The following is a 25,612-nucleotide window of genomic DNA, read 5'->3' on the forward strand; positions in this document are numbered from 1 at the left end:
CAGCATGTGTGGCCAGAAATCTGTGGATAACTTCACGCCAATCCCATATTGATTTCAATTTAAGAGCCACCGGTATACAGCTGTTTCAGCCTATTGGGCTGTATATCGGTGATGGTGACACAATTCACTAAATGGCAACCGAAAAAATTCATACTTTTTCTTATGACAATGAATAAATTTATACACTCTGAATTCTTAAATATCTGGTGAAATCATCTAAAGTCCTGTTCTCCCTTATTAATAACATCTAAACGAACTAAGTTGTTCAGGTTGATATAAAGAATGAAACCACTTTTGAAATAACAGCACTCCTTTATTGACATACATTCATGAAACAACAATTTTCACGTGACCTCAATGCCCTTTTGTAGTCAAATCATTTTGATTTGATTCAGATTTTTCCAGAGCTGGTGCTACATTTCTCAATAAAAATTCTACATCCTGTCTAAATTTATCAGAGCATTTGAATTGCTGTGCTATCTCTTGTAAACGCTCCATTCCTTTTTTCATTTTCTGAATTTGCTCCAGCAGTGCATTAAGCTGGTCTTTATCTAGAAACATTAAATACAACTTTCAAAGTACTGTTTCGTTTAAAAAATAACATCAATGAAACAACTAATAAAAATTCGTTAACCTAATATTACTGTGATTAATGTACATCTACACTAATGAAGGTTCATCAACATAACTACTGTTTAATATTGTTCTTGCTATTTGACAAGAATGAACTCAATATTCAGATGGTACTAGTTGACCGTCTGCAATGCGCAGACGGTCAACTAGTACCATCTGGCGATAAATAGCACAGGATTCTTTCCTATGCTACAACATGCACCCCGATCGTACTAGAGTGTTGATTAGGGAATAACACTCTGTACGATTCAATTATTATCAGGACGGTTGTATTTACGTAGATGACCAGCATGAAAAGTTCCGCGTTCTTGGGGAGTCTCTATTCTGTCCAGTACAAAAGTTGCGTTGCTAATTTTTTTCTTTATTTTGTATGGACCCTCAAAAAGTAATAACATTTTCTTTGTTTCAGAATTTACTGTGGAAGATGTTGTATTTGCCCTTAATAAAACCATATCCCCTACTTTGAAATTGCGATTACGCACTGTTGGTTGTTTTGCATTTCTGCGTGCAGCTTTTCCCAATAAAGTTTCTCAAACTAAGATCAGCTTCTGGTTGAATGGCTGTATCTCCTTATCAGTGCGTAGTCCCTGGTGGTGATATGGCAACAAACGAATCCGTTGGTCATCAAAATGTAACTCATTTGGACTAAAACCCGTTGATTCATGAACCAGATTGTTCATAAATTCGGCAAATCTTGGCAATTCCTACACAATCGTCCTAGCTCTCGCATCACGCGCTCTGACGGGTTTGCTTGTGGATGTCTACGGACCTAAAAATCACCTTGACTTCCAAAGCTTCTAAAGTTTTTCTCCACTTAACTGAAGTGAATTGTGTGCTGTGATCACTCAATATTTTCTTTGGTATAGCAATTTTTTAAAAATAATCATTAATTAGTCGGTTCAGGATCACGGAGGTGGTAGCTCTTTTTACAGAATAAAATGTAACCGGTTTCGTGAAAACATCTAAAATCACGAAGATAAAAGTCGCACCCCCACGACTTGGAGGAAGAAGACCGTATAGATCTACAGCAATCAGTTCGATTCGAGTAACCGGAAGAATTGACTGCAATTCCGGAACTGGCATTGGACAAGTTTTTGTTTTCTGACAAAGCTCACATGATTTTATAACTTGCTTAACAGTCGTATGGATATTTGGCCACCAAACCTCATTTCGTAACGCACACCACGTTTTATAGACCCCGAAATGTCCAAAAACTTCGTGGTATTCAAGAGCAAAAATTTTCCTCAGTAACACAGGAACACAAAGTAAATAGAACTCATCATTGCTGGAACGCGTATAAACAATACCACCGTTTATACAAAACCGCATTTTCAGATTTTCGTCACCGGGTAATTTTTCTTTTATATCTCGAAGCTTTTGATCTTCGTTTTGGTACCGCTTTATTTCTGTCAAAATATTCTGAAATTTTGTCGAAAACTTAGACACTCGTAAAACATGAAACAATTTATTTTCGGGAGTAGGTGGCCTGGTAGCAGCTTGCCTTGACAAAATATCTGCTACAAAATTTTTACTGCTAGATATATGCACCAAATCAAAATCGAACTCTTGAAGAGCTAACGCATATAATGCTATTCTGGCTGATAATAACCGACACGTTTTCAAATAAGTAATAGTCATGTTGTCTGTATAGATAATGAATTTTCTACCTAACAAGAAATTTCTTAAACGATTTGTTGCCCATACAACAACTAAGAGCTTCTTTTTCGTTGATATGATAACGCGTTTCTCGTTGAAGCACTAGTCTAGATGCCCATGCAACAACCTGACGCCTGCCATCCACCACTTGGAAAAGTTGAGCACCTAGGCCCTTGTCAGACGCGTCAACTTGCAAACAAAAGCATATATTTTCCTGTGGATGATACAGTAGTGTCGAATCCTCCATCTTCTTTTTAATTCTTTCAAATGCATCTTCCTCTACTGCTGCCCATCTCCATTTAGTCTTATTTCGTGTTAAAGCCACCAATGGCTCGGCTATTGATGAAAAATTCTCACAAAATACGCGATCATAATTTGCCAGCCCCAAAAAACTCTGAACTTGTTTTCTGTTAGCTGGTGGCTTGAAATCTCAAAAAGCTTGAACTCGATTCGGATCAGGTTTATACCCTACAGGACTCAATACGTATCCTAAAAATGGCATTTGTTTCCGAAAAAATAAACATTTTTTGAAGTTAAGTGTGAAACCCGCTTTAGCTAAACGTGTCAACAACATATCCAAATGCATCAAATGTTCTTCCACATTTTTCGACGTTATTAAAATACCATCCACAAAAATGGTTAAAAAATCATTGTACTCCGATCCAAACACTTTCGAGAGACAGCGAACAAAAACACTGACGCTCTAAATTAATCCGAAAGGCAAAAAACAAAAACAATAGGTCGTACCGTTGAATTTAAAACCCGTGTATTTACGCGACTCCGGTGCGAGAGGAATTTGATAATACCCACAAGTAAAATCTAGGGATGACATGAAGGAATTTTTTTTATTGATCCAAAAATATCTTCGATTGGTTTGAGCGAGTCATGTTCATTCACAATTATCTTATTCAAGAATCTCGCGTCTAAGCATGATCTTACGGAATTGTACTTCTTTAAAGCGGCCATTAGTGGAGATATATAGGGAGTTGGCATTTTACATATTATTCCCCATTGCTCCAGAATGTCTAACTGTTTTTGTATAGCCGTCCGATGTGCTAAAGCAATCGGATATTGCTTCAAGCAAAATTCACGTTCCTCGCGAAGACAAATTTCGTAATATTCGTTAGTTCTACCAGAGCGATTCGAAAAAACATTTCTATGTTTAGGGGAAGGGGGGGCATGATGGGGTATCTAAGGAAAATACCAAAAATACAGTATAATCATTACGTTTATTATTCTTATTTATTTATCACACAATGTCTTATTTATCTAACTACAAGTTGGCATAGTCTTTGGGAGATGAACTTATAGCATTTAAAAAAAAAATGATTCAATGGGAACTTGCGAAAAACCATCTTGCCCCTTACCATGGGGTAAAATGGGGCATCATCCACACAAGCACCAGCACAAGCATTGGGAGCCCAACGTCCACAAAGCTGGCAGCCTACCCAACCTTCGGATGATTTCACAAAAGTATGATTTTCATCCTTACAATAGAGACAAATTGCATCTTCATCATCATTATTTTTCGTTTCGGCTGCAACTGTAGTCTTTTGTTTCTTCTTAGCGTTTTTTTTTGAGCCGGGGATCATTAGGATTGGATACTTTCTTCACTCTTTTTAAATTCTCCAGCTCATTTTTATAAGGAGTTGAAGTAATGACGGCTGTTTTTCCTCTCCGGTATTGCTTCCTCTTTTCAGTCCGTTGGACCGAAGGGATCGGCAAAATATCACCAGGGGATACATTTTCAAAGCTAGATGTAAGATCGCGGCACACTGCACGGATGGGAGATTTAGAAGCAAAAGAACATCCAGGTTCAGGTTCGGGAGCAGGTGTTTTACTCGTCTCAGGTGTGACTTGCTCGTTACGATCGGTGATAAAATCTATTCTTACTGGAGTGCATGATTCTGTTGTAACTTCAGGTCTTGTTGTAACTGCTCCAGGATGGGATGTTTTGGCCGTTGAAGATACAGTCGTGGCTACTGTGAATGAAGGCACAGATGGAACTACCTCATACTGAGGCCCTTCGGCTTCTGAAACTCTCTGTTGCTCTACACTAGACGAGTTTTCAATATTTTGTATATCAGTAGTTGCAGCAGATATGAAATCGGCATCCGTAAAATTATTTTGATTATACGGCCATATGCCACCCTTTCTGAATGCGTTAATTGCTGTAGACATTGTAGCTGCCTGAATGTATGCATTTCCAAATATTTCACTTATCTGAAATACAATTACCACACGCCCTGGGTGTGATCTCAACCAGGCCGAAACAGCATGGTCATAATATGTACTTAGTGGCCTCATAAATGCAACATCTACTGGCTGCATTTTATGTGTGCAGTGAGGTGGAAAGCAAAGAATTTTAACTCCATTTTTACGTGCCAGATCAATTACTTCCAAATTTTGAGTGTGACTTACATGCCCATCCAGAAGCAGCAACACATGATTAGTACGAGTAGCTCCAGAGAATCTGATGAACTTTTTGAACCAAGTCAAAAATATTTCAGTAGTTATCCAGCCTCGAGCATTGCAAACACCTTCAGTACCTGGTGGGGCGTGATCTAATAATTCTGGTTTCATTCGTTGTCTCGGGAAAATCATCAGTGGAGGCATGTAGGTTCCAGCAGCGTTAAAACATATTTCTACTGTTATAGTCTGGCCGCGTTCTGCAGATGATAACAAGCCTACTTGTTTTCGCCCTTTCAGGGCCAATATTTTGCTCTTGGTTTTAGATACAACAGAGATACCAGTTTCATCACAATTATATATTTTGTCAGGAGTTAACTTATACTTGTCATAAATCTCTCCAAGCAACTGGTAGAATTTACTAACGGCCACTTTATTAAATCCCATTGCTCTAGCTGCTGATGTGGCTTCGGCTTTCGGATGGATAAATCTGGATGACGCCTTAAGAAACATTTGAGCCAATCAACCCCTGCCATCTGCTTGTCAGTATTAAAATTGTGCGCCTTACTATTTCTCACAGCCAGTTGATATGCTAGACGTCTCAGATCGAGAGTTGTAAGTCCAAAAAGACGTTCTTCCATATGTTTTAGATATGCCACCATTTCGTCTTCTTCTTTTGTTGTAAATATAGGTTGTTTAGGGCCCAAAGGTACACCAATCGTAACTTCACCACCTTCTTTCATTTTCTTAACATATCGCTCTAAAGTAGTCTGAGGCACTCCGTATTCAGAAGCGGCTTTTCTGTAGCCCATATCTTTACTTAATACTTTATCTATAGCTGTTTTCATAGAAATTTTTGACCACTCTCCTCTTTTAGTTTTTTTCTTGTATGTATGTACCATTGTTTTACCTGAAAAGTAAAATCACGTTAGTCACGTACCTATTTATCAACATAGGTATCTCACCCAAGACCTACTTCCCCATGTTGCCCCTATACCCCATCTTACCCCATACCCAATGCCCCGTGTTGCCCCAAAGGCTGAATTAGTAAAAAAATATTTCTCAAAAGAAAAATAATAACTGAACATTTATCCAACTATACCACAACAAAGTATACAACCCTAACAACCATATACGAGAAAAGTCATAAATTGGGTAGTCATAATTACCTTACAGTAAAGACGTTTTTAACTGCGTAAAATTAGATCGAGAAGACACTCAACGTGATGTTCGTTTGTCAACAAAAAACGCGTGCACTCCCACTCACTGTTTCTGTCGCACTGACGGTTGATCGAGTATGGCTTCCTATTGGCTTATTGCTTTCTATTCGCAAGAGTCTAGTTTCTTGTATGTGTGCGTGACCCCGTCATACCTCGCGTCCCCGTCATGCCCCCCCTTCCCCTATTCAGTAGGGTAGACCGGGGACAATTGAAACAGGGGATAATAGAAACAACCGCCATAGTAGACCGATTTCGCGGTTTAAATCACGCGCGCTTATACCAAACGAAGCGCCATTAGATGAAGCACGTAGCCATCTATCGGCCACTGACGGCAGTTGTGAGTGTATGTGCACGTCCACGATAACTTGATTTTCCGCTATCGAAGTAAACTTTTGCATTGATTGAAAAAGTGTGTTACAAGAGATAAAAACGTAAGTTTCCAGCTTCGACTATATTTATTACTTTGTTTGGTATATGCCCTTTAGTCGGGATACTTTAAATTATTACTCTAATCCAAGAGTAAGAAAATATTTGAGTGTTCACTCAAAACTGTGCTGCAGGGACAGTTGAAACACATGACATTGGGGACGATTGAAACATGTTTCAATTGTCCCCGTCGTGAATTTTTCATGTGGTTCATATTGTAGGTTGTGTAAGGGTGTGTTAAGGTGTGAACTTTTGTTTTAGGATGCCACGACCAGAAAAACTGAGAAACAGAGAGGATTAAAATCCATTTTGGCATATGAAGAAGCTTACAAAGAGGTTACTGAAAATGATTCTTCGATAAGGTCTGCAGCAGTTAAATATGAACTACATAACGTCTCTTTTAGTAGATTTATTAGGAAGAAAAAGCAAGCAATTGAGCAAGAATCCGCTGTTCCTGTCACTATGGGTTATCATTGTGTGAGGCGAGTATTTGACGTGAACCAGGAAAAAATTATTCGGAAATTAGCTTTTCAGTTGGCCGTGAAATATTCGCTAAACATGCCTGATACATGGAGATAAAATGCCATGGCAGGAGAGGATTGGTTTTCTGGATTTATGAAACGCAATCCAAAACTTTCAATCCGCTGCGCTCAAGCAACAAGTCTTTCCAGAGCAACTAGTTTCAACGTTACGAACGTGAAACTTTTTTATGACAACCTAGCTAATGTTATGGACAGGTACAAATTTGAAACGAGACAGGGGTCACGACGGTCCAAAAATCTGTTAAAGTAGTAGTCGAAAAGGGAACCCAAGGAAATTGTAAATGACAATACACAACGGCGGCAGGAATTCAATAGGAGCTGTTCAAGAAGAAGATCAAGTAAGAGCAACGGAAAGATTGAGCTCAAATTTGATGGTAACACCTTATAGTCATCACCAAGGTAGACGACACTTATCTCCTTTTGGTTCCGGGCCCCATCCGAGGCAAACTAACCACTCGCATGAATGTCAAAATCCTATAATTTTACGGAATATGTTCACGCGCCCACCACCGTATGCACTTAGAGAGCAAAATTATAGGATTGATCCGCAAACTTCCTCAATCTGTTCAAATTCCTGAATCGTTCAAAAGGCTACCAGTGTTCGACAATAAGTCTATTCACCCTATGGAAGTTTTGAAGCTATTAGAGTTTTATGTGCACGCAGAAAATATTCCTTTTCAAAATTTGAAGTTTATCTTGGCCAATCAATTCAAAGGCGAAGCTTTCTTGTGGAGTCAGGCATAATTAGATTCTTTTACTAATTTCGAATTATTCAAGAGTGCGTTCATTGAGCAATTTTGGTCTGAGACTATTCAGTTAGGTGTAAAACTCAAATTGCAATCGACGAGATATAAGGAGGGATCTTCTGTTAACCATTTCATGGTTAATAATATTCATGTATGAATATTGATATTTGGTAGCAGATGTCTCCATTTTGGAACGAAATACCCACATTTTCATGTTCAGCAGTGAGAGTAGTGGGGGCGTTTAAGGCTAAACAACTTCACGTTAAACGACAGGTCTTGTTAAGTTTCTCTGTTATGAAACGTCCAGTTGCATTCGAGTTTTTAATAATACCCGATTTAGTTATCATCAAAAACGAAGTAAAAAGTGATGAAAATATTGATTTCGAATCCGTTCTTCCGAAAAATAAAATTTCTCCAGTACAGAGCAGAATGTTTTTAGAATTACTGAATAAACATAGAAATGTATTTTCGAATCGCCCTGGTAGAACTAACGAATATTGTTACGAAATTTGTCTTCGTGAGGAACGTGAATTTTGCTTGAAGCAATATCCGATTGCTTTAGCACATCGGACGGCTATACAAAAACAGTTAGACATTCTGGAGCAATGGGGAATAATATGTAAAATGCCAACTCCCTATATATCTCCACTAATGGCCGCTTTAAAGAAGTACAATTCCGTAAGATCATGCTTAGACGCGAGATTCTTGAATAAGATAATTGTGAATGAACATGACTCGCTCAAACCAATCGAAGATATTTTTGGATCAATAAAAAAAAATTCCTTCATGTCATCCCTAGATTTTACTTGTGGGTATTATCAAATTCCTCTCGCACCGGAGTCGCGTAAATACACGGGTTTTAAATTCAACGGTACGACCTATTGTTTTTGTTTTTTGCCTTTCGGATTAATTTAGAGCGTCAGTGTTTTTGTTCGCTGTCTCTCGAAAGTGTTTGGATCGGAATTCAATGATTTTTCAACCATCTTTGTGGATGGTATTTTAATAACGTCGAAAAATGTGGAAGAACATTTGATGCATTTGGATATGTTGTTGACACGTTTAGCTAAAGCGGGTTTCACACTTAACTTCAAAAAATGTTTATTTTTTCGGGAACAAATGCCATTTTTAGGATACGTATTGAGTCCTGTAGGGTATAAACCTGATCCGAATCGAGTTCAAGCTCTTCAAGATTTCAAGCCACCAGCTAACAGAAAACAAGTTCAGAGTATTTTGGGGCTGGCAAATTATGATCGCGTATTTTGTGAGAATTTTCATCAATAGCCGAGCCATTGGTGGCTTTAACACGAAAAAAGACTAAATGGAGATGGACAGCAGTAGAGGAAGATGCATTAGAAAGAATTAAAAAGAAGATGGAGGATTCGACACTACTGTATCATCCACAGGAAAATATATGCTTTCGTTTGCAAGTTGACGCGTCTGACAAGTGCCTAGGTGCTCAACTTTCCCAAGTGGTGGATGGCAGGCGTCAGGTTGTTGCATGGGCATCTAGACTACTGCTTCAACGAGAAACGCGTTATCATATCAACGAAAAATAAGAAGCTCTTAGCGTTGTATGGGCAACAAATCGTTTCAGAAATTTCTTGTTAGGTAGAAAATTCATTATCTATACAGACAACATGACTATTACTTATTTGAAAACGTGTCGGTTATTATCAGCCAAAATAACACGATATGCGTTAGCTCTTCAAGAGTTCGATTTTGATTTGGTGCATATATCTAGTAGAAAAAATTTTGTAGTTATAAAATCATATGAGCTTTGTCAGAAAACAAAAATTTGTCCAATGCCAGTTCCGGAATTGCAGTCAATTCTTCCGGTTACTCGAACTGATTGCGGTAGATCTATACGGTCCTCTTCCTCCAAGTCGTGGGGGTGCGACTTTTATCTTCGTGATGTTTTTACGAAACTGGTTACATTTTATTCTGTAAAAAGAGTTACCACCTCTGCGATCCTGAACCGACTAATTAATGATTATTTTAAAAAAATTGCTATACCAAAGAAAATATTCAGTGATCACAGCGCACAATTCACTTCCGTTAAGTGGAGAAAAACTTTAGAAGCTTTGGAAGTCAAGGTGATTTTAGGTCCGTGAGACATCCACAAGCAAACCCGTCAGAGCGTGTGATGCGAGAGCTAGGACGATTGTGTAGGATGTTCTGTCACGAACAACACACAAAATAGGCTTTCGAATTGCCAAGATTTGCCGAATTTACGAACAATCTGGTTCATGAATCAACGGGTTTTAGTCCAAATGAGTTACATTTTGATGACCAACGGATTCGTTTGTTGCCATATCACCACCAGGGACTACGCACTGATAAGGAGATACAGTCATTCAACCAGAAGCTGATCTTAGTTTGAGAAACTTTATTGGGAAAAGCTGCACGCAGAAATGCAAAACAACCAACAGTGCGTAATCGCAATTTCGAAGTAGGGGATATGGTTTTATTAAGGGCAAATACAACCTCTTCCACAGTAAATTCTGAAACAAAGAAAATGTTATTACTTTTCGAGGGTCCATACAAAATAAAGAAAAAAATTAGCAACGCAACTTTTTTACTGGACAGAATAGAGACTCCCCAAGAACGCGGAACTTTTCATGCTAGTCATCTACGTAAATACAACTGTCCTGATATTAATTGAATCGTACAGAGTGTTATTCCCTAATCAACACTCTAGTACGATCGGGGTGCATGTTGTGCTATTTATCGCCAGATGGTACTAGTTGACCGTCTGCGAAATAATTAGTCGCAATTCAGCATTGGCGACTAATAAGGTTTTTGTTGTTTTCCTTTTTATTTGACCTTTCGTTTTTTATTCCAAACTTTACTCTGCGCATTTCGATGCCGGTACACCAGGCTGAAAGCCCTTTGGGATAAAATTTATTTGTTAAATCTTGCAAAGCGAATTTTTCTTCATGGTGTTAGGTAAGTGATAATTGTGGTCTTTAAAATGAATGTATTACTGAAAGTAGTACATTTTTAGTATTTTGGAGTCATTCTGAGAAACCATTACTATTACCCACAACCTATACAAAATTATCCCTGTTACAGTACTTATCCAAGGACGCCACATTTTGAACATATAACAAACATTTCAATTAATTATAACTGCACCACTATCGAATTTCAACACTCAAATCGCGATCAGTTTCTGAACTGAACACGACGGCGATAACCATCCCCGCATTCCTCGATTTCTATTCGTTACCGTAACATGATTTCAAATTTAATTTCATGACTCTTCAACCAATCATGAAACTCGGTTAGTAAAAATTATCCAGTACAAACCGCCAAGTCTACAGTCCACGGGGACAAACAAGTTCGCTGCCGGTTCGTTTCTATGTATTGGTTTTTTTGGCCTTCGAGAGTGCGCCGCCAACTTTAAATGTGCACAATATCGTTCACTTCGACTATACCAAAACCAACGCGAGTGCCTGTGTGAAAACCATTTTCATCTAATGTGATCAGATAACCTTTTGGTTTGTTGAGTTAGTATCCACAATCGTTTTCGGATGATGACGAAAACGATTGTGAATTGTTCTATTTTTTACTTGTATTTTGATTGACTGTAATTTCATTTTAGGGTTGTTTTTCTTAATATATTTGTTATTTTCAGCTACCCCTTTCAGAGATTTCAAATCACATTATATAATATTAGACAATGTAATTCCGAACTTGTGAAATACTGTTGGGAACCTTTGGTGTAGTAATGAATATTACCGGAGTTTTTTCCAACACCAAATCGTTATTTTTACACCTCGACACATGTTTCGATCACCAAGTGATCATCTTCAAGAGGAAGATAAAACTAATAACTACTCAAAACTAAAGCTACTTATACTAATCAGGTACATCATACAGGTAGGTAATCAGTAATACCACCCATACAAGTGTACCACCCTAAATTAATTTTACAATTATAATTATATATATTATATAATAGAAAGGCCTCGAAACACGTGTCGAGGTGAAAAAATAACGATTTGGTGTTGGAAAAAACTCCGGTAATATTAATTCCTAACTGATGAAATTCTCCAATGTTCCTCAACACTAGGATTTGATAAATGTCTGTCGTAAGACACTGCTTTTTCAGCCACTACCACATTGAATTCATTCAAGGGACATTTGTGCAAGTTTTCTCAAAGAGGAAATGCTTGCAGATGCTTGTTTGTCCAGCACCAGGACATCACTGAAATCAATCGAGTGATCAAATACAGAACATGATATATCAAATTGCTCTAATCGTTGCTCAACTGCATATATGAAACTTTTTTCTGAGATAGGAAAAGTTTTACTTACGGTGATGTAGCCTCAAGTGGGGTAGAAACATCCCGTGCACCAAGAGTCAAACAGAAATCAAAATAAGTCTCTGGCGACTGTTTCAAGGGGATATACATGTGAATAAAGAAAAAGAAATATTTCGAAATTCAATTCAGAATATTCACTTCTACCAACGTTTTTACACAGTAGGATCTAGCAACATGTTGTTGAATTCAACTCAATGTCCATCGAAAAAATTAAGAAAAGTGAACAAAAAATTACATACCTTTTCCAATATTCTCAATTTCGTTTTTGGGCAATTTTGACAATAATTCTCTAACACTCATGTTTGCATCTCCTTGACGTTCTTCATATATCTCGGGCTCATCTTTTCTGCTTTTTTTTTCTTCTCGTTCTTCATTCGAAAAAGTTACTCTTTCACCAATTTTCGCCACTTGCTCATATTCCTGGGCTATTTTATCATGTCTGTCAATACTTTTCGGTACGATTTTTTGATCAGTGAAGTGCTTGCAAGTTACGGTATCTCCTTGTTCAGTTGTGATTTTAAATGATCCTGATGACTGTGCGCGGTTAGCATCAATTGATTTCAAGTTTTCTCTTTGTTTTCCGTCAATTTCCAAGTCCATGTTGAGTGTATTATCTGGATTTGACTTCAAGTAAATAACTGTAGCTGATTTTTTATTGTTATATTCTTTATCGGAATCTATTATATTTTGAATTAAACTGAATATGCTGCGTAACATTTTTCTATTGGTAGAACATGGCCTGGAAATCAGTAATTGATTTTTATTAGATATAAATAGATAGTGAGAGTCAAAAAACATTTACATTTTTTGATAGCATATTGGAAAAAAGAACAACTGTGCCTTCTTTTATTCACATTTATACCATTTCAATGAATTTTACTCCGAACCTACTCACCAGAAATTTCAGCACATTTTTAATTTTTAATGCTTATTGACAACTAATTTTACATGAAATATGTCAAAAGCAACAGCCACTGGGAATTTTTAAGATTTGTATCTGTATAAACCTCGGAAAATCCAAAGTCGTGGTGTTAGGTACTTTAAATATGCACACTGATAAATATGCACAATACACAATCATTAATATTTTTCAATATTGGTGGTAATTTATCCAGATTATATATTTTCAATCAACAAGAATCAATCTTAATACTTTTCTAGTTTCATTTTTACAAAATTCAGACCTACACCAAACAAAAAGCATACCTACTTGGGAATTCAACAAGTATCGCAATAAAGCACTTCAATGGAGAAGAATTAAAACAGATGAAGTCTGAGGAATAACACAATCATTTAGCCAAATTAGTTGTTTGGAGTACCTCCTACCGAAACTTGTGCAAGCTAAGGACTAACGAAGTCTTACCTTTTAACGTATGATTCCTAACACAGGTGTTAAAAATGACGGTTTGGTGTTGGGATAAAACTCCAGTAGTATTCAGTATTAACATAGTTGAAATGTAATAAGACTAGTGCATCGCATAAGATTAATTTTAATTTGAGTGGAAGATACTGTCCAACTCCATATATCTATTTTAAAGAAGAATATGCACGTCGGATCAAGTTACTCAAAGTACTTTTCGAATCTGAGAGTGTAGTCGAGGATTGCTCCAAGATTTTTTGCTTCTTCCACCAACTCAATATTTTTGCACTGATTGATATTTTTATGAATTTTAACATATCTAGTCATATCTATCGTAATGAAACATTTGATTTTTGAGAGAATAAGAGCAAACAGTGGTCTGTTGCAGTCCTATAAAAATTATTAAAGTCTTTATTAACTATCCTGCAAGGATAATTTACAACTACAGAGGGTGTCATACGCATAGAAGTGTACCTTGCAGTGTTTAAAATAATTAATGAGATTGGAGGAAAGAAGAGCAAACAGGATCGATCCAAGTATAGAGCCTTGTAGTACTCCTCGCTAGAGGGACATAGTCTAGTTCACATGTACTTTTTTTTTGTAACATTTTTCAACCCTGTCCAAAAATTACGACCAAGGTGTCATTCCATTCTTATTTTTGCCTAGAAAGTTTAAGGAAAGGTCCGAAAACGCGCCGATAAAAATTACAAAAGTTATAAACAATTAAGTGAAAAAAAATGGGGCTTTAGTTTTTTCTTAATATCTCGGAAAATTTTCAAAATTTTGGAAATTTGAAGAAAGATTTGAAAATATCAATGAATTTGCGTAAAAAAAGTTCCGACTCCCGAAACTGTATCTCGATTATTTATAATTTTTACACAGCCCTGAAAATAGAGTCAAAAGCGGGTAGTCTGGCTTCCGCGCGCCTTTCGTGACTCTGACATAAAAACACAAAAAAATTATTTAAACATATTAAATGTAAATATTAAGGAATGAAAAAATTCAAGTAATATTGGGATACATCAATAAACAATAATCCGCAGTCAAAAAATGTTTATCCCAATTTTAACGTTAATTATAAATTTGTTAATCAATAACTTTTTCTGAATTGAAAGTTAATATAAAAATCCCTATAATTATTAAACTAAAACCCTGGCATTTTTTTTCCTTTGGTGAAATTATCCTTAATAGACGAAAAAATAGATTACCGTTGCCAAAATAAAAAAATTGTCATTTTCTATTTTTTTTTATTGACAATTGAAAATTATAATTTTATAAAAAATACATTACAATTTTTTCTTTATTTTTTATTGTTTCAATGTCCCATGGCTAAAAACTAATTAATAATATTTTTTTTTTAATTTTTACAGCTATTGTTAATAAATTTATTATAAACAAATACATTGTTTATAAGCAATTCGAATTTTTTTTGCATTATGTTAATTGAAAAAAATCATGATTTTTAGAAAAAAAATGGTTTCCTATAAAAATTTCTTTGATGCTAAAAAATGCGTTTGTTAATTAACAATCGTTTTTTGCAACTAAATATTAAAATTAAGGAACCGTTTTTTTTATAAACATCTTAAATTCTATTGTTCTCTAAGGTTTTGAAAAAAAAATCTTTTTTTATTCTTTATTTAATTGTTTATTTAAAAAAAATTGTTATGAACAAATTATTTTTTTATATTTTTTTTTCAATACTTTGTTCTATAATGAAAGTAACTATGTGTTTTTTTTTATTCTATTTTTTATAAAACTTTTAATATTGTGATACCTTGATACTTGTCTTTTCCATTCGCTCCTTCGCTTTTATAATTATAATAACTCTCAAACTATTGCAGTTATGATAAATATGCTTCGAATCTTTTTTGTTCATTATGAATTTATTAACAATTTAAGCCTTTTACTAAAGTTGTAGTCCTATTATTTATTACATTATTGATCGTTATTTATTAAAAAAAGAAATTTTTTTAAGTCTTTTCAACATAAACTTCTGAAACAATGTTCGTGCCGATAAAAACAACGAAAAAAACTGGCTCCTGACGACTTACTTAAGCTGGTTAATTGTGCCTGCCCAAAAGAGTGTAATAATCGATGTGGATGTAAAAAAGCTGGGCTTCCTTGCTCATCTTTATGCAAAAATTGTAAAGGTGAAACATGTTCTAACAGTACAAGGCCATCACTTGATGACGAATATGATGATACTGATATCATGATCGGTCGATTAAATGCTATCGATAGTAATTCCGATAGAAATGAAGATGACCTTAATGATTGTCAAGATTTTCCAGTAGGAGTTCAAGAATACTCTGAACAGATACTTGAAGAAGTCTTAGAGGAGGAGGTTCAAGGAACATCACGACAAGAAAATACAGAAGAAACCACAGATGATGAGCCACCGCCACTAAAACGATCTAAAAGATTAAAAAAAAAAAATAATAAAAATTATAAAAAAACTTTTAACTGTACTAAACATGATTTAATAAATTTCAAAAATAACTTTCAGTATGTTTTTGATTTAGTAAATTCCCTGAAAACTTGAAATTTTTCTTTTTTTAATAAATAACGATCAATAATTAAATAAATAATAGGACTACAACTATAGTAAAAGGCTTAAATTGTTAATAAATTCATAATAAACAAAAAAGACTTGAAGCATATTTGTCAAAACTGCAATAGTTTAAAAGTTATTATAATTATAAAAGCGAAGGAGCGAATGAAAAAGACAAGTATCAAGGTATCACAATATTAAAAGTTTTATAAAAAATAGAATAAATTAAAAAAAAACACATAGTTACTTTTATTATAGAACAAAGTATTGAAAAAAAAATTGTTTATAACATTTTTTTTAAATAAACAAAAAAAGAATAAAAAAAAGTTTTTTCATAACCTTAAAGAACAATAGAATTAATGATTAAAAAAAAACGGTTCCTTAATTTTAATATTTAGTTGCAAAAAACGATTGTTAATTAACAAACGCATTTTTTAGCAACAAAGAAATATTTTTAGGAAACCATTTTTTTTTAAAAATCATGATTTTTTTCAATTAACATAATACAAAAAAAAATCGAATTGCTTATAAACAATGTATTTGTTTATAATAAATTTATTAACAATAGCTGTAAAAAAAATTATTAATTAGTTTGCAGCTATGAGACATTGAAACAATAAAAAAATTTGATTTGAAAGGGTTATATTTTTAGGAGTGATTAATTTTTTGGGAAAGAAAGTTTTTGGCTTTCTACCATTCATTCAAAGTAGAACTAATGTGAATGATATCTGATTCTTATTCCTCCACGAATGTTCGATATACAAACTGAATAGAGAAAAGTATCTTCTGTATAATTCAGTGTTCATATAGAAGTATTTGTTTCGAAAGAATTTTTTATTTCGTGTAATTCAATGCTTATATGAAAGTAGCTGTTTCAGGAGGACTTTCTTTCAGTTTGTGTCTGAAAGTTACTTCTTTGCATGATCTACACATCCATTTATAGAGTTACTTATTTTCAAATTGATTAATCCTTCCTTTCTTTGGAAGATTCTCTCATCCATTTTTTTTGTATCAGATGGAGTAGTAGAAAGCCAAAAACTTTCTTTCCCAATAAAAAAATTGTAATGTGTTTTTTACAAAATTATAATTTTCAATTGTTAATAAAGAAATTGAAAATACCAATTTTTATTTTGGCAACGGTGATCTATTTTTTTGTCTATTAAGGATAACTTCACCAAAGGAAAAAAATCCAGGGATTTAGTTTAATAATTATAGGGATTTTTATATTAACTTTCAATTCAGAAAAAGTTATTAATTAACAAATTTATAATTGAACTTAAAATTGGGATAAAAATTTTTTGACTGCGGATTATTGTTTATTGATGTATCCCAACATTACATGAATTTTTTCATTCCTTAATATTTACATTTAATATGTTTAAATATTTTTTTTGTGTCAGAGTGACGAAAGGCGCGCGGAAGCCAGACTACCCGCTTTTGGCTCTATTTTCAGGGCTCTGTAAAAATTATAAATAATCGAGATACAGTTTCGGGAGTCGGGACTTTTTATTTACGCAAATTCATTGATCTTTTCAAATCTTTTTTCAAATTTCCAAAATTTTTGAAAATTTTCCAAGATATTAAGAAAAACTAAAGCCCCATTTTTTTTTCACTTAATTGTTTATAACTTTTGTAATTTTTATCGGCGCGTTTTCGGACCTTTCCTTAAACTTTCTAGGCAAAAATACGAATCGAATGACACCTTGGTCGTAATTTTTGGACAGGGCTGAAAAATGTCACCAAAAAGAGTTAAATCGAGAGTACATGTGAACCAGACTAATAAATGAGATGAAAAAGTTTCGTCAACCGTAACTCTTATGATTTCTTCCATTGATATAGTTCAAGCAAGGTAATAGCTATAAAAATTATCCAAGTATTTATTAACTATCCTGCAAGGATATTTTACATCTACAGTGGGTGTCATCTGCATAGAAGTGTACCTTGCAGTGATTTAAATAATTAATGATATTAAAGGAAAGAAGAGCAAACAGGATCGATCCAAATATAGAGCCTTGTAGTACTCCTCGCTAAAGGGACAGAAGTGATGAAAAGTTCCATCAAACGTAACTCTATGATTGCTTTCATTGATATAGTTGGCAGCAAGGTAATATCTATGAAAATTATTCAAGTCTTTATTGACTATCCTGCAAGGATAATTTACATCTTAAGGGGGTCATCTGCATAGAAGTGTACCTTGCAGTGACTTAAATAATTAATGAGATTAAAGGAAAGAAGAGCAAACAGGATCGATCCAAGTATAGAGCCTTGTAGTACTCCTCGCTAAAGGGACAGAGGAGATGAAAAAGTTCCATCAAACGTAACTCTATAATTTCTTTCATTGAGATAGTTGGCAAGCAAGGTATAATAGCTGAAGTTGACAGACCAACGTAATGTAAAATTGATATTGATGAATCATGGTTTATAGGGTCTAAGACTGCCGAAGTCGAGCATAGCTGTACAATGTCCTCTATTTGGACCTCTGACAATATCATCAACTTTTTTTCCTGATTGATTCCGCTGTTACTTGATGAAGATCCATAGTAGTTTCATAAACTACACCTTTGATGTCCACAAACTTCATTTAAAGAAATATATCACGAAATGTTTCGCTAACACACTAGCTTTTTCGTGGTGGATTAAGTACTATATATGAGTGACGGGTTGGCTGTCCTTGTTGACCTTTTACTGTGCCTGCTATTTTTGCGGGTGAATTGGCTTAAGATGTGGGAGTTGAGCAAACCGGCCATCGGATGCATGATTCCACGTAGCCCCGCTGGATACGAGAATGACAGAATCATTTGTGGTTCTGTTATTCCATAACTGAATGGCATCCCAACGATAGCTTAATTCTAAGGTGTGTGTATACGTGCCGAGAGGATGAATGACACTGAGAGCCTATCAGCTGTCTCTAACGGAAACTTCGAGATACCGGGCGCCTTCTCCTCGTAGCATCGCCTTGTCACGGTAATGTGGGGCTCTACTGTGATTGACGCTGAGTCTACACAGGAGATGGATGTCGAGCTTATGACTCCAACTGACCTCCCTGTAACTTCAGATCAGGAGCGAGAGCTTATCAACTCTCCAACTCCTGATCAAGTAACCGGACTGAGCAATATTCCTGGTGAGGTAATAGCGTGCCCTGGGGTAAAACCAAGAGCATGTCTGGTCATGACAAGAGGGATATTAATTATTTTCTGCCAATAGGCTTCTGCAATCAAGATGTGGTAGCCATCCAAATTTCCCTACCGGACAAGAAGTTTAGGACGAATATTATCGCCTGCTCCGCCTACTTTCTGGGAGATTCGGATACCGTACCTCCTCTAGTTGTCAGACGACTTATCGACTACAGCAAAAGGAATAAACTCCATATTGTAATGAGATGTGACGCCAATTTACACCATACAGCGTGGGGCAGCACGAATATAAACCAAAGAGGTGAGTAACTCTTTGATTATATACTAAGGGAAGGGCTGTCTGTAATCAATGCAACAAGATACACCATTGGATTGTATCTACTGAACCTTCTTGTTCAGACCATAGATATATTCTTTTCAATATTGAAATAGGTCTAAGACCATTAGTGGAATATCGTGACTCAAAATCTACTGATTGGAGTGGTTATAAAAACTCTCCCCAATCGTACTTTGAGGACGGATTCATTACTATCCACAATTGTGATGATATGGATACAGTAGCGGAGCAATTTCGCGAAGCAGTGATCTCATACTATCACGAGAACTGTCCACTGAGGAATAAAGAGATAACCATAACTCTTCTTGGTGGAACAAAACAAAGAAGTTCGACGTTTATTCAATCGAGCTAAAGAGTCCGGTAACTGGGAGCTATATAAAACTACTCTAACGAAAAACACCAAGGCAATCAGAAAGGCAAAACGGGAGTCTTGGAGGAAGTTTTGTGAGAGTATTTCTAACTGACCTAACAGCACAAGACTTCACAAGATTCTCGCTAGAGCCGACTGCTAAAATTGGGTCGCTTAAACGACCCGATGGAACATTCACGACCTCTAGTAAAGAAACGTTACAGCTTTTGATAGAAAACCACTTTCCTGAAAATCTGACTCTTGATAACAACAGCCTCCCGCCCAAAAAAGAACGATTGGGAGGTCATCAAGAAGGTTATCACAGCAACGGCAGTTGAGTGGGCTATCGAGTCGTTTCAGCCCTTCAAATCTCCTGGAGAAGATGGTATATTTTCAGCTCTTCTTCAAAACAGACTGGAGATAATTTTACCTATTCTCATAAAATTGTATAGAGATAGTCTGGTGTGGAACTATATACCACCCAGTTGGTTGGAAGCAAGGGTGGTATATATCGATTAGGTCGTACCTAATCGGTACGACCAATAAGCATTACATCCTTATTGTATGTATGTATGTATATAGTAGGGAGGATGAATGTATAGGTACCCAAAGCACTTAGGCCACATGTGACCGATTGTACATCATCCCGAGGAGTTGGCCTCCTAGGGATGTTCCTGTTCTTTCTAAGGTGGACAGGTCACTAGGAAACATATCCTTTATATCGGCACGTGTAGGCCAAGACTTGCCTAACACACACTCTCTTTGGCAACCTTGAGGTATCTCACGGCGGCCTCCGTGAAAGTTTTGGAAGGTGCTGCGACATTACTGTCGTTGCGCGTCTTCTTCAACCTTCTTGGGGTTCCCCTAGTGGAGGTGTTCAAGTGAGGGTGTTTTCCTGCAGGGGCAGCCGGTTCCTTGCCTTTATTTGAGGCGGGGATCTTGGCGCCTGCCGCTGTTGCAGGTGGAGTGGGGATTATCTTTGTATATAAACTATTATAACCCTAACAGCTGGTCCATGGTGGCATGTTTCGCAAATGCTTTTGGGGAGTTTTAGTTCCCCTCACCCTTCTCATTTCTGCCACTGACCGGGAGTCCGGCGATCCCGTCCGTAAAGCCACATATCGGATTCCCGGACAGATCTCCCTGACCGTTCCCCTATCCGCCACCAGGGGACGCGTCCGATAGATAGCCCAACCCACGGGTACATCCTTCTTGTTGAAAGGACTTGAGAGGATACTGGACGGACACATCAAGAGGGTGGCATTATATGCATCTCCCTGAATAACCACCAGTATGCATATCAAACCGGCAAATTATCAGTAGAAATCAATTACCTTCGTGTCGGATGATTTAGACTTAGACAATCTTCAAAATAATTCAGAAAAGTGTCAACATTTTTATCCGGTGGATTATAAATGATATTCAAACCATAACATTTTGAAATGATTTTAATTTCGACCCAAAGGTGTTCGAAACCGTGCTCCGAACTCTTAATTATTTCGCTATGAAATTTATCAGTGACATAAATCAGTAAATCTCCACCCCTAGAACTACAATCAGTTGCAACCATTCAACTCCACAGTTTCATCAATAATATAATAATTATTAAGTCACAACTATAAAACACTTCATAATTTTATTTTCGATAAGCCACTTCACATCTGTCAAAGACATCAAAGATTTTACATTTAAGCTTCCTAATCTTAAATTGGTACCAATTTGTAGTAATGGACCGTCGATCTGAGAGCGATCCCTTTATGTCTTAGGGCTATCATTTTATAATAGTGATATATGATAATCTTATATTACCGCAAAAAAAATGCACCCTCCCTTGTATATATGGGATCGTTCAGCCGAAGGGGTCACTTTTCAATTCAATTTGGTACGCGAGAGTTGCTGCCACCAGTTCAGAAAAAATTTGGAATCCGTTCTGATCACACGGATTTAGAATTGGCTTGGTCAACTGGTGATTTTTTTAATTTCCTTTCTGAGCGAACGGCTTGCAAATGTCACCAATTATGTCTTATATGGACTCGGCAACGGCTTAAATGCATGGTCTTTTGAAGTTTTCAGAAAATGTAATAATATCAGCAGGGTTTTCACTATCCAACTTTATTGATAAATGACGTAGGCGGAATAGTTGGATTTACAATTGATAAAAAATAAAAATAACAATATAACCGTGTTAAATTCCATAAGGGAAAACAAATTTTAAAAAACGAATTTCCCCAGAACGCAGTAGGAAGACCAACCGACCTACTTATGAGTTCGTACGCTACTGACTTTTTACCTCAGGTCACCTAAACCCGAATGATCCGCGAATATTTATCAACCCGAAATCATTTCGCGAAATAGTCTCTCGAAATACCTCGTATTTCAATAACTCACGAATTTCCTCACAATTTCAACTGACCTACTTCAGACTTCGTAAGGTACTGACTTTTTCCTTCAAGCCAGCTGAACCCGAATAAACCGCAAATATTTATCAATCCGAAATCACTACGCGAAACAGTGTCTTAAAGTACCTCGTATTTGAATAACTCGCGAATTTCCTCATACTCTAAAGGGAATTCAACTGACTTACTTCTGACTTCGTAAGCGACTACCCTTTTTTTACCTCAAATTAACTAGCTAAATAAAACGTGAATAACTCCCAAATACCGAGGTCGCTTCGCAAAACAGTGAAGTGAAATATCTCGTATTTCAACTCACTCAAGAATTTCCCCAGGAACCTTCCCCGGAACCAACCGACTCAGTCATGAGACCGCGCACGACTGACTCATTTATTTTTGTCTTTTCAAACTTTTTAGCTACAAACTCCTTAGAGGTTTGCAATTTAACATCTCCCAGAAAATTCTACTAATCAAAATAATCGAAAATCATTTCCAAAACTTGTATTCTTAACACTTAGGATAAGTCAGCAAGAATCATCGACAGGTTCCCGCCATTTCTAATGTAGATGTTAAGATGTTACTGCAATAGCTATTTTAATATTTTATGTCTCGAATGTTACATTTCAGTATATATTCCTGTCGTTAAAATTAACGATGTTTGTGACCTTGACATCTTAGAAAATGAACTTGGTTTCTTTATTAGATACTTTTAGTTCCTCTTGACAATTATTTTTTATAGGGTTTACAGTGGATACCATCTTTTCAACCCTTTTGAATAACGAGGTTGATTGTTTATTAAATTTCTTAAAACATCGAAGCAGTTAATTTTAAAGATTTTTCTTTCAAGTGGTACTTGTTGACTTCACGATCGTTACTGAAAGCTGATAAACGTTCCCTTCTTCTACGATTCACATGTGTTTCAGTATTCCACATTTTACAAAAAATAATATAGGTACCTCTATAACGTAAACTTTGTTACACATATACCTATAAAAATATTTGAAAAGTTAGGTTTCGTTTTCCGTTTTTCACATCCTCAAGTGCTACTGATGTTTTGTTTGCCATACTCTTCTAATTACCCTTTTGTAATGGGATCACGTCAGGTGAGCGAACTGTAAATTCCATTGCACCCCTTCGAAACATTCATTTGCTGGGATAGCTTTTAATTAAGGATTCCTAACTTATTCCCAGAGGGTGATATTAAGAGGCACCATTATACTGATAAAATAAATTACATTAAACTTTTTTACCAATAATCACTCATACACATAATTTATATCCCCTTATTAGACGCAGAAGTAACATGGATCCCCTAGTGAACTTGCTTTTAATCAAGACAATACTACTTTCCATCATTTTGTATGCCTTCACTGCCTGGGGCCAGTGCGCAGAAATATAAAAACTCCAGATCCAAAGTTTTATGAACGTCTGCCTGCGAATGGCTGTTAACGCTCCTATAGATACATACACATTTACCGAGACCTGGATACTAATACCCCGTACGTGTATATCCGCCTGAGAAACTACGCCGAGAACATCTTTGAGTGAATTCGAACACTTCCTAACCCATCGGTGTAAATCTCGATGACACACTGAACGAGAACATCCCTAGATTCCACGAGAGGGAGAAGCACATGAGGCACAGAAAACAAAACCATAGCTCACATCAGAAAGTCACCATTCGGCGGTTTCGGTAAGTACCTATAACAATAATTGTGCCAGACACTAATACAACCACCAGTAAGGTGTAGGCGACCACCATGCAAACACTACACACAGAAGAGTCAGGAAACACTTCCTTAGCAGGTCAGCTAACGCTTCAGAAGATGGTCAACAGGTACAGTTCCAGATTTCACATTCCGGCCTGGATAGTTACAGGTTACCTGAGAGAGCCAGAAGACCATCTCCTGGCTTGTAGTTGCGGTTAGTACCTTGCAGCCATGGGAGGGTGTCTCTGAAAATGCGTCACAGAAAACCTACATTCCAATCTATATACTTCCTGACGAAGGTAGTCATAGATTGACCGCCGCGCGCCTCACTAGATGTAGGAAAATGTACCATGGTCTTTCAACCTACTAATGATAATTTTTCATTGATAAATTTTGCACCTAGTAGCAGAGCACATACTATGTGCATGTCCTGCCGCGGATCAAGTTCGAGTGTTTAGAAGAATTCCACTCCTGCAGTTGATCAATATTGAATATGTGTGAGCCACAATACACTCTAGCGGATTGAAGTGAAGGGCCTAATAGACCCACTCACTAAAGACCTACCTACCAATGAAAACTATTTCAAAATAAGAATAATTTGTGAAGGATATCCCCAATGAGAGTAAAACCAATGCATTTCCTAAAAAGACGAAATCTGATAAATTCATTTAAAAGTATTTCCAATTGTTGGTAATTTATTAAATTTCAGAAAGTTTGAAAAACCTAAACATTGCCTTAGGCGAATTTCGAACACGGGATCACTTGTACTCAAGTCTAGGATTCAAACAGCCGCACTAAGTAACTGTTTACAAATATACAAATTAGTGTGACGTAAAACTATTTGAGTTTCAAACTCTCATTTTGTCATTAGGTGACAAACTTTTGAAAAATATTAGTTTCTTAGCCACATTACAAATTGCTAGTTCACTTTCCGAGTCCATGTCCTTTTTTTGGTTTTTCGTTAGAAACAAAATATTTTGAAACAAACTATGAATTCAATGATTACATTTTGTATTCAAGGACAAAACACAAGCACTATAGGAAAATCCTTAACTCTTTCAGCCACAAGAAAATTACCCTGTATTTTACCCATGCGTCACGCAAAAATAAATATTGGTTATTGACATACTTGCAACTTTTATTACACTTATTGAATAAATATAAATCTGGAAAAATATAGGTTTTGGTCACCAACGAGCTCAGGAACTCCTGGGGGGTGGTACACTATATGTACCACTATGCCTGTAACAATGGTTTTAATCAGATACGATAAAATAAAGTTTCCGCCGAATACTACCTTTGCATGAAAATCTTGAAAGCAAGTTTTAGTTTTAGATGAACATAGAGGTACACTACATACAGAGCACATCCATTCGGTACGCGCTTGTGCTTTTGCTGTACTACAATTGGCACATCTTCTTCTAGTTCCACGAACCGGCTGATGAGCAGAACTTTGCAGCCTCACTTCGGCAGATACTGTTGGTTTGTGTTTTTTAATAACTATCTGATCATGATCTGATCTGGTTTTTAAAGAGATCAATTTGGCAGACATCAAGCCATCAATTACTTGCCTGCGGAAGTCTTTATGTGAAATAATTTGTATGTGGTGAAGTTTTAACAGAATATATGAGTTAACTACACACACGTCAGCAAGTTTTTATCGTCCAGCATTCTGGGAATATTTTTTCGGGTACTATCTACAGTTCCACATGCATGGATATCTTGATCTTTTAGTTTTAAGAGCAACTTATAGGAGTTAAAGTAATTATCGAAGTAGAGATGATGGTTTTTTCCTTCAAGACCACGCATCAAATTCTTT

At 36.1% G+C, this 25,612-nt stretch overlaps 1 protein-coding gene and 1 long non-coding RNA gene across 3 annotated transcripts; one reads left to right on the forward strand and one right to left on the reverse strand.

Moving 5' to 3' along the window:
- Positions 1-292: 292 nt before the first annotated feature.
- LOC111516633 (uncharacterized) lies at positions 293-13,003 on the reverse strand. Of its 2 annotated transcripts, none has more exons than XM_074185841.1 (3): positions 12,856-13,003; positions 12,200-12,699; positions 293-551 (listed from the first exon to the last, which is right to left on the reverse strand). In XM_074185841.1, exons 2-3 carry the CDS (start codon positions 12,675-12,677, stop codon positions 355-357), a joined length of 675 nt encoding a protein of 224 aa, XP_074041942.1. In that variant the 5' UTR covers positions 12,678-12,699; positions 12,856-13,003; the 3' UTR covers positions 293-354. The 2 variants fall into 2 exon arrangements, with proteins under 2 accessions (XP_074041942.1, XP_074041941.1); XM_074185840.1 differs by having other exon boundaries at positions 12,763-12,909.
- LOC141487049 (uncharacterized) lies at positions 7,793-25,364 on the forward strand. Its single transcript, XR_012468178.1, has 3 exons — positions 7,793-10,578; positions 23,375-23,777; positions 23,826-25,364. It is a non-coding gene; the product is annotated as an uncharacterized lncRNA (long non-coding RNA).
- Positions 25,365-25,612: the final 248 nt, after the last annotated feature.

The sequence above is a fragment of the Leptinotarsa decemlineata genome, unplaced genomic scaffold (genome assembly GCF_025532065.1).
Source record: "Leptinotarsa decemlineata unplaced genomic scaffold, Ldec_3_MD MMD2_tig00078346_RagTag_RagTag, whole genome shotgun sequence".
Lineage (NCBI taxonomy): Eukaryota > Metazoa > Arthropoda > Insecta > Coleoptera > Chrysomelidae > Leptinotarsa > Leptinotarsa decemlineata.

Excerpts from the sequence above, each read along its gene's own strand:
- LOC111516633 (XM_074185840.1), bottom strand. Across the intron at positions 552-12,199 it reads AATTGAGAATATTGGAAAAG|ATAAAGACCAGCTTAATGCA; the intron begins GTATGTAATTTT and ends TAATGTTTCTAG.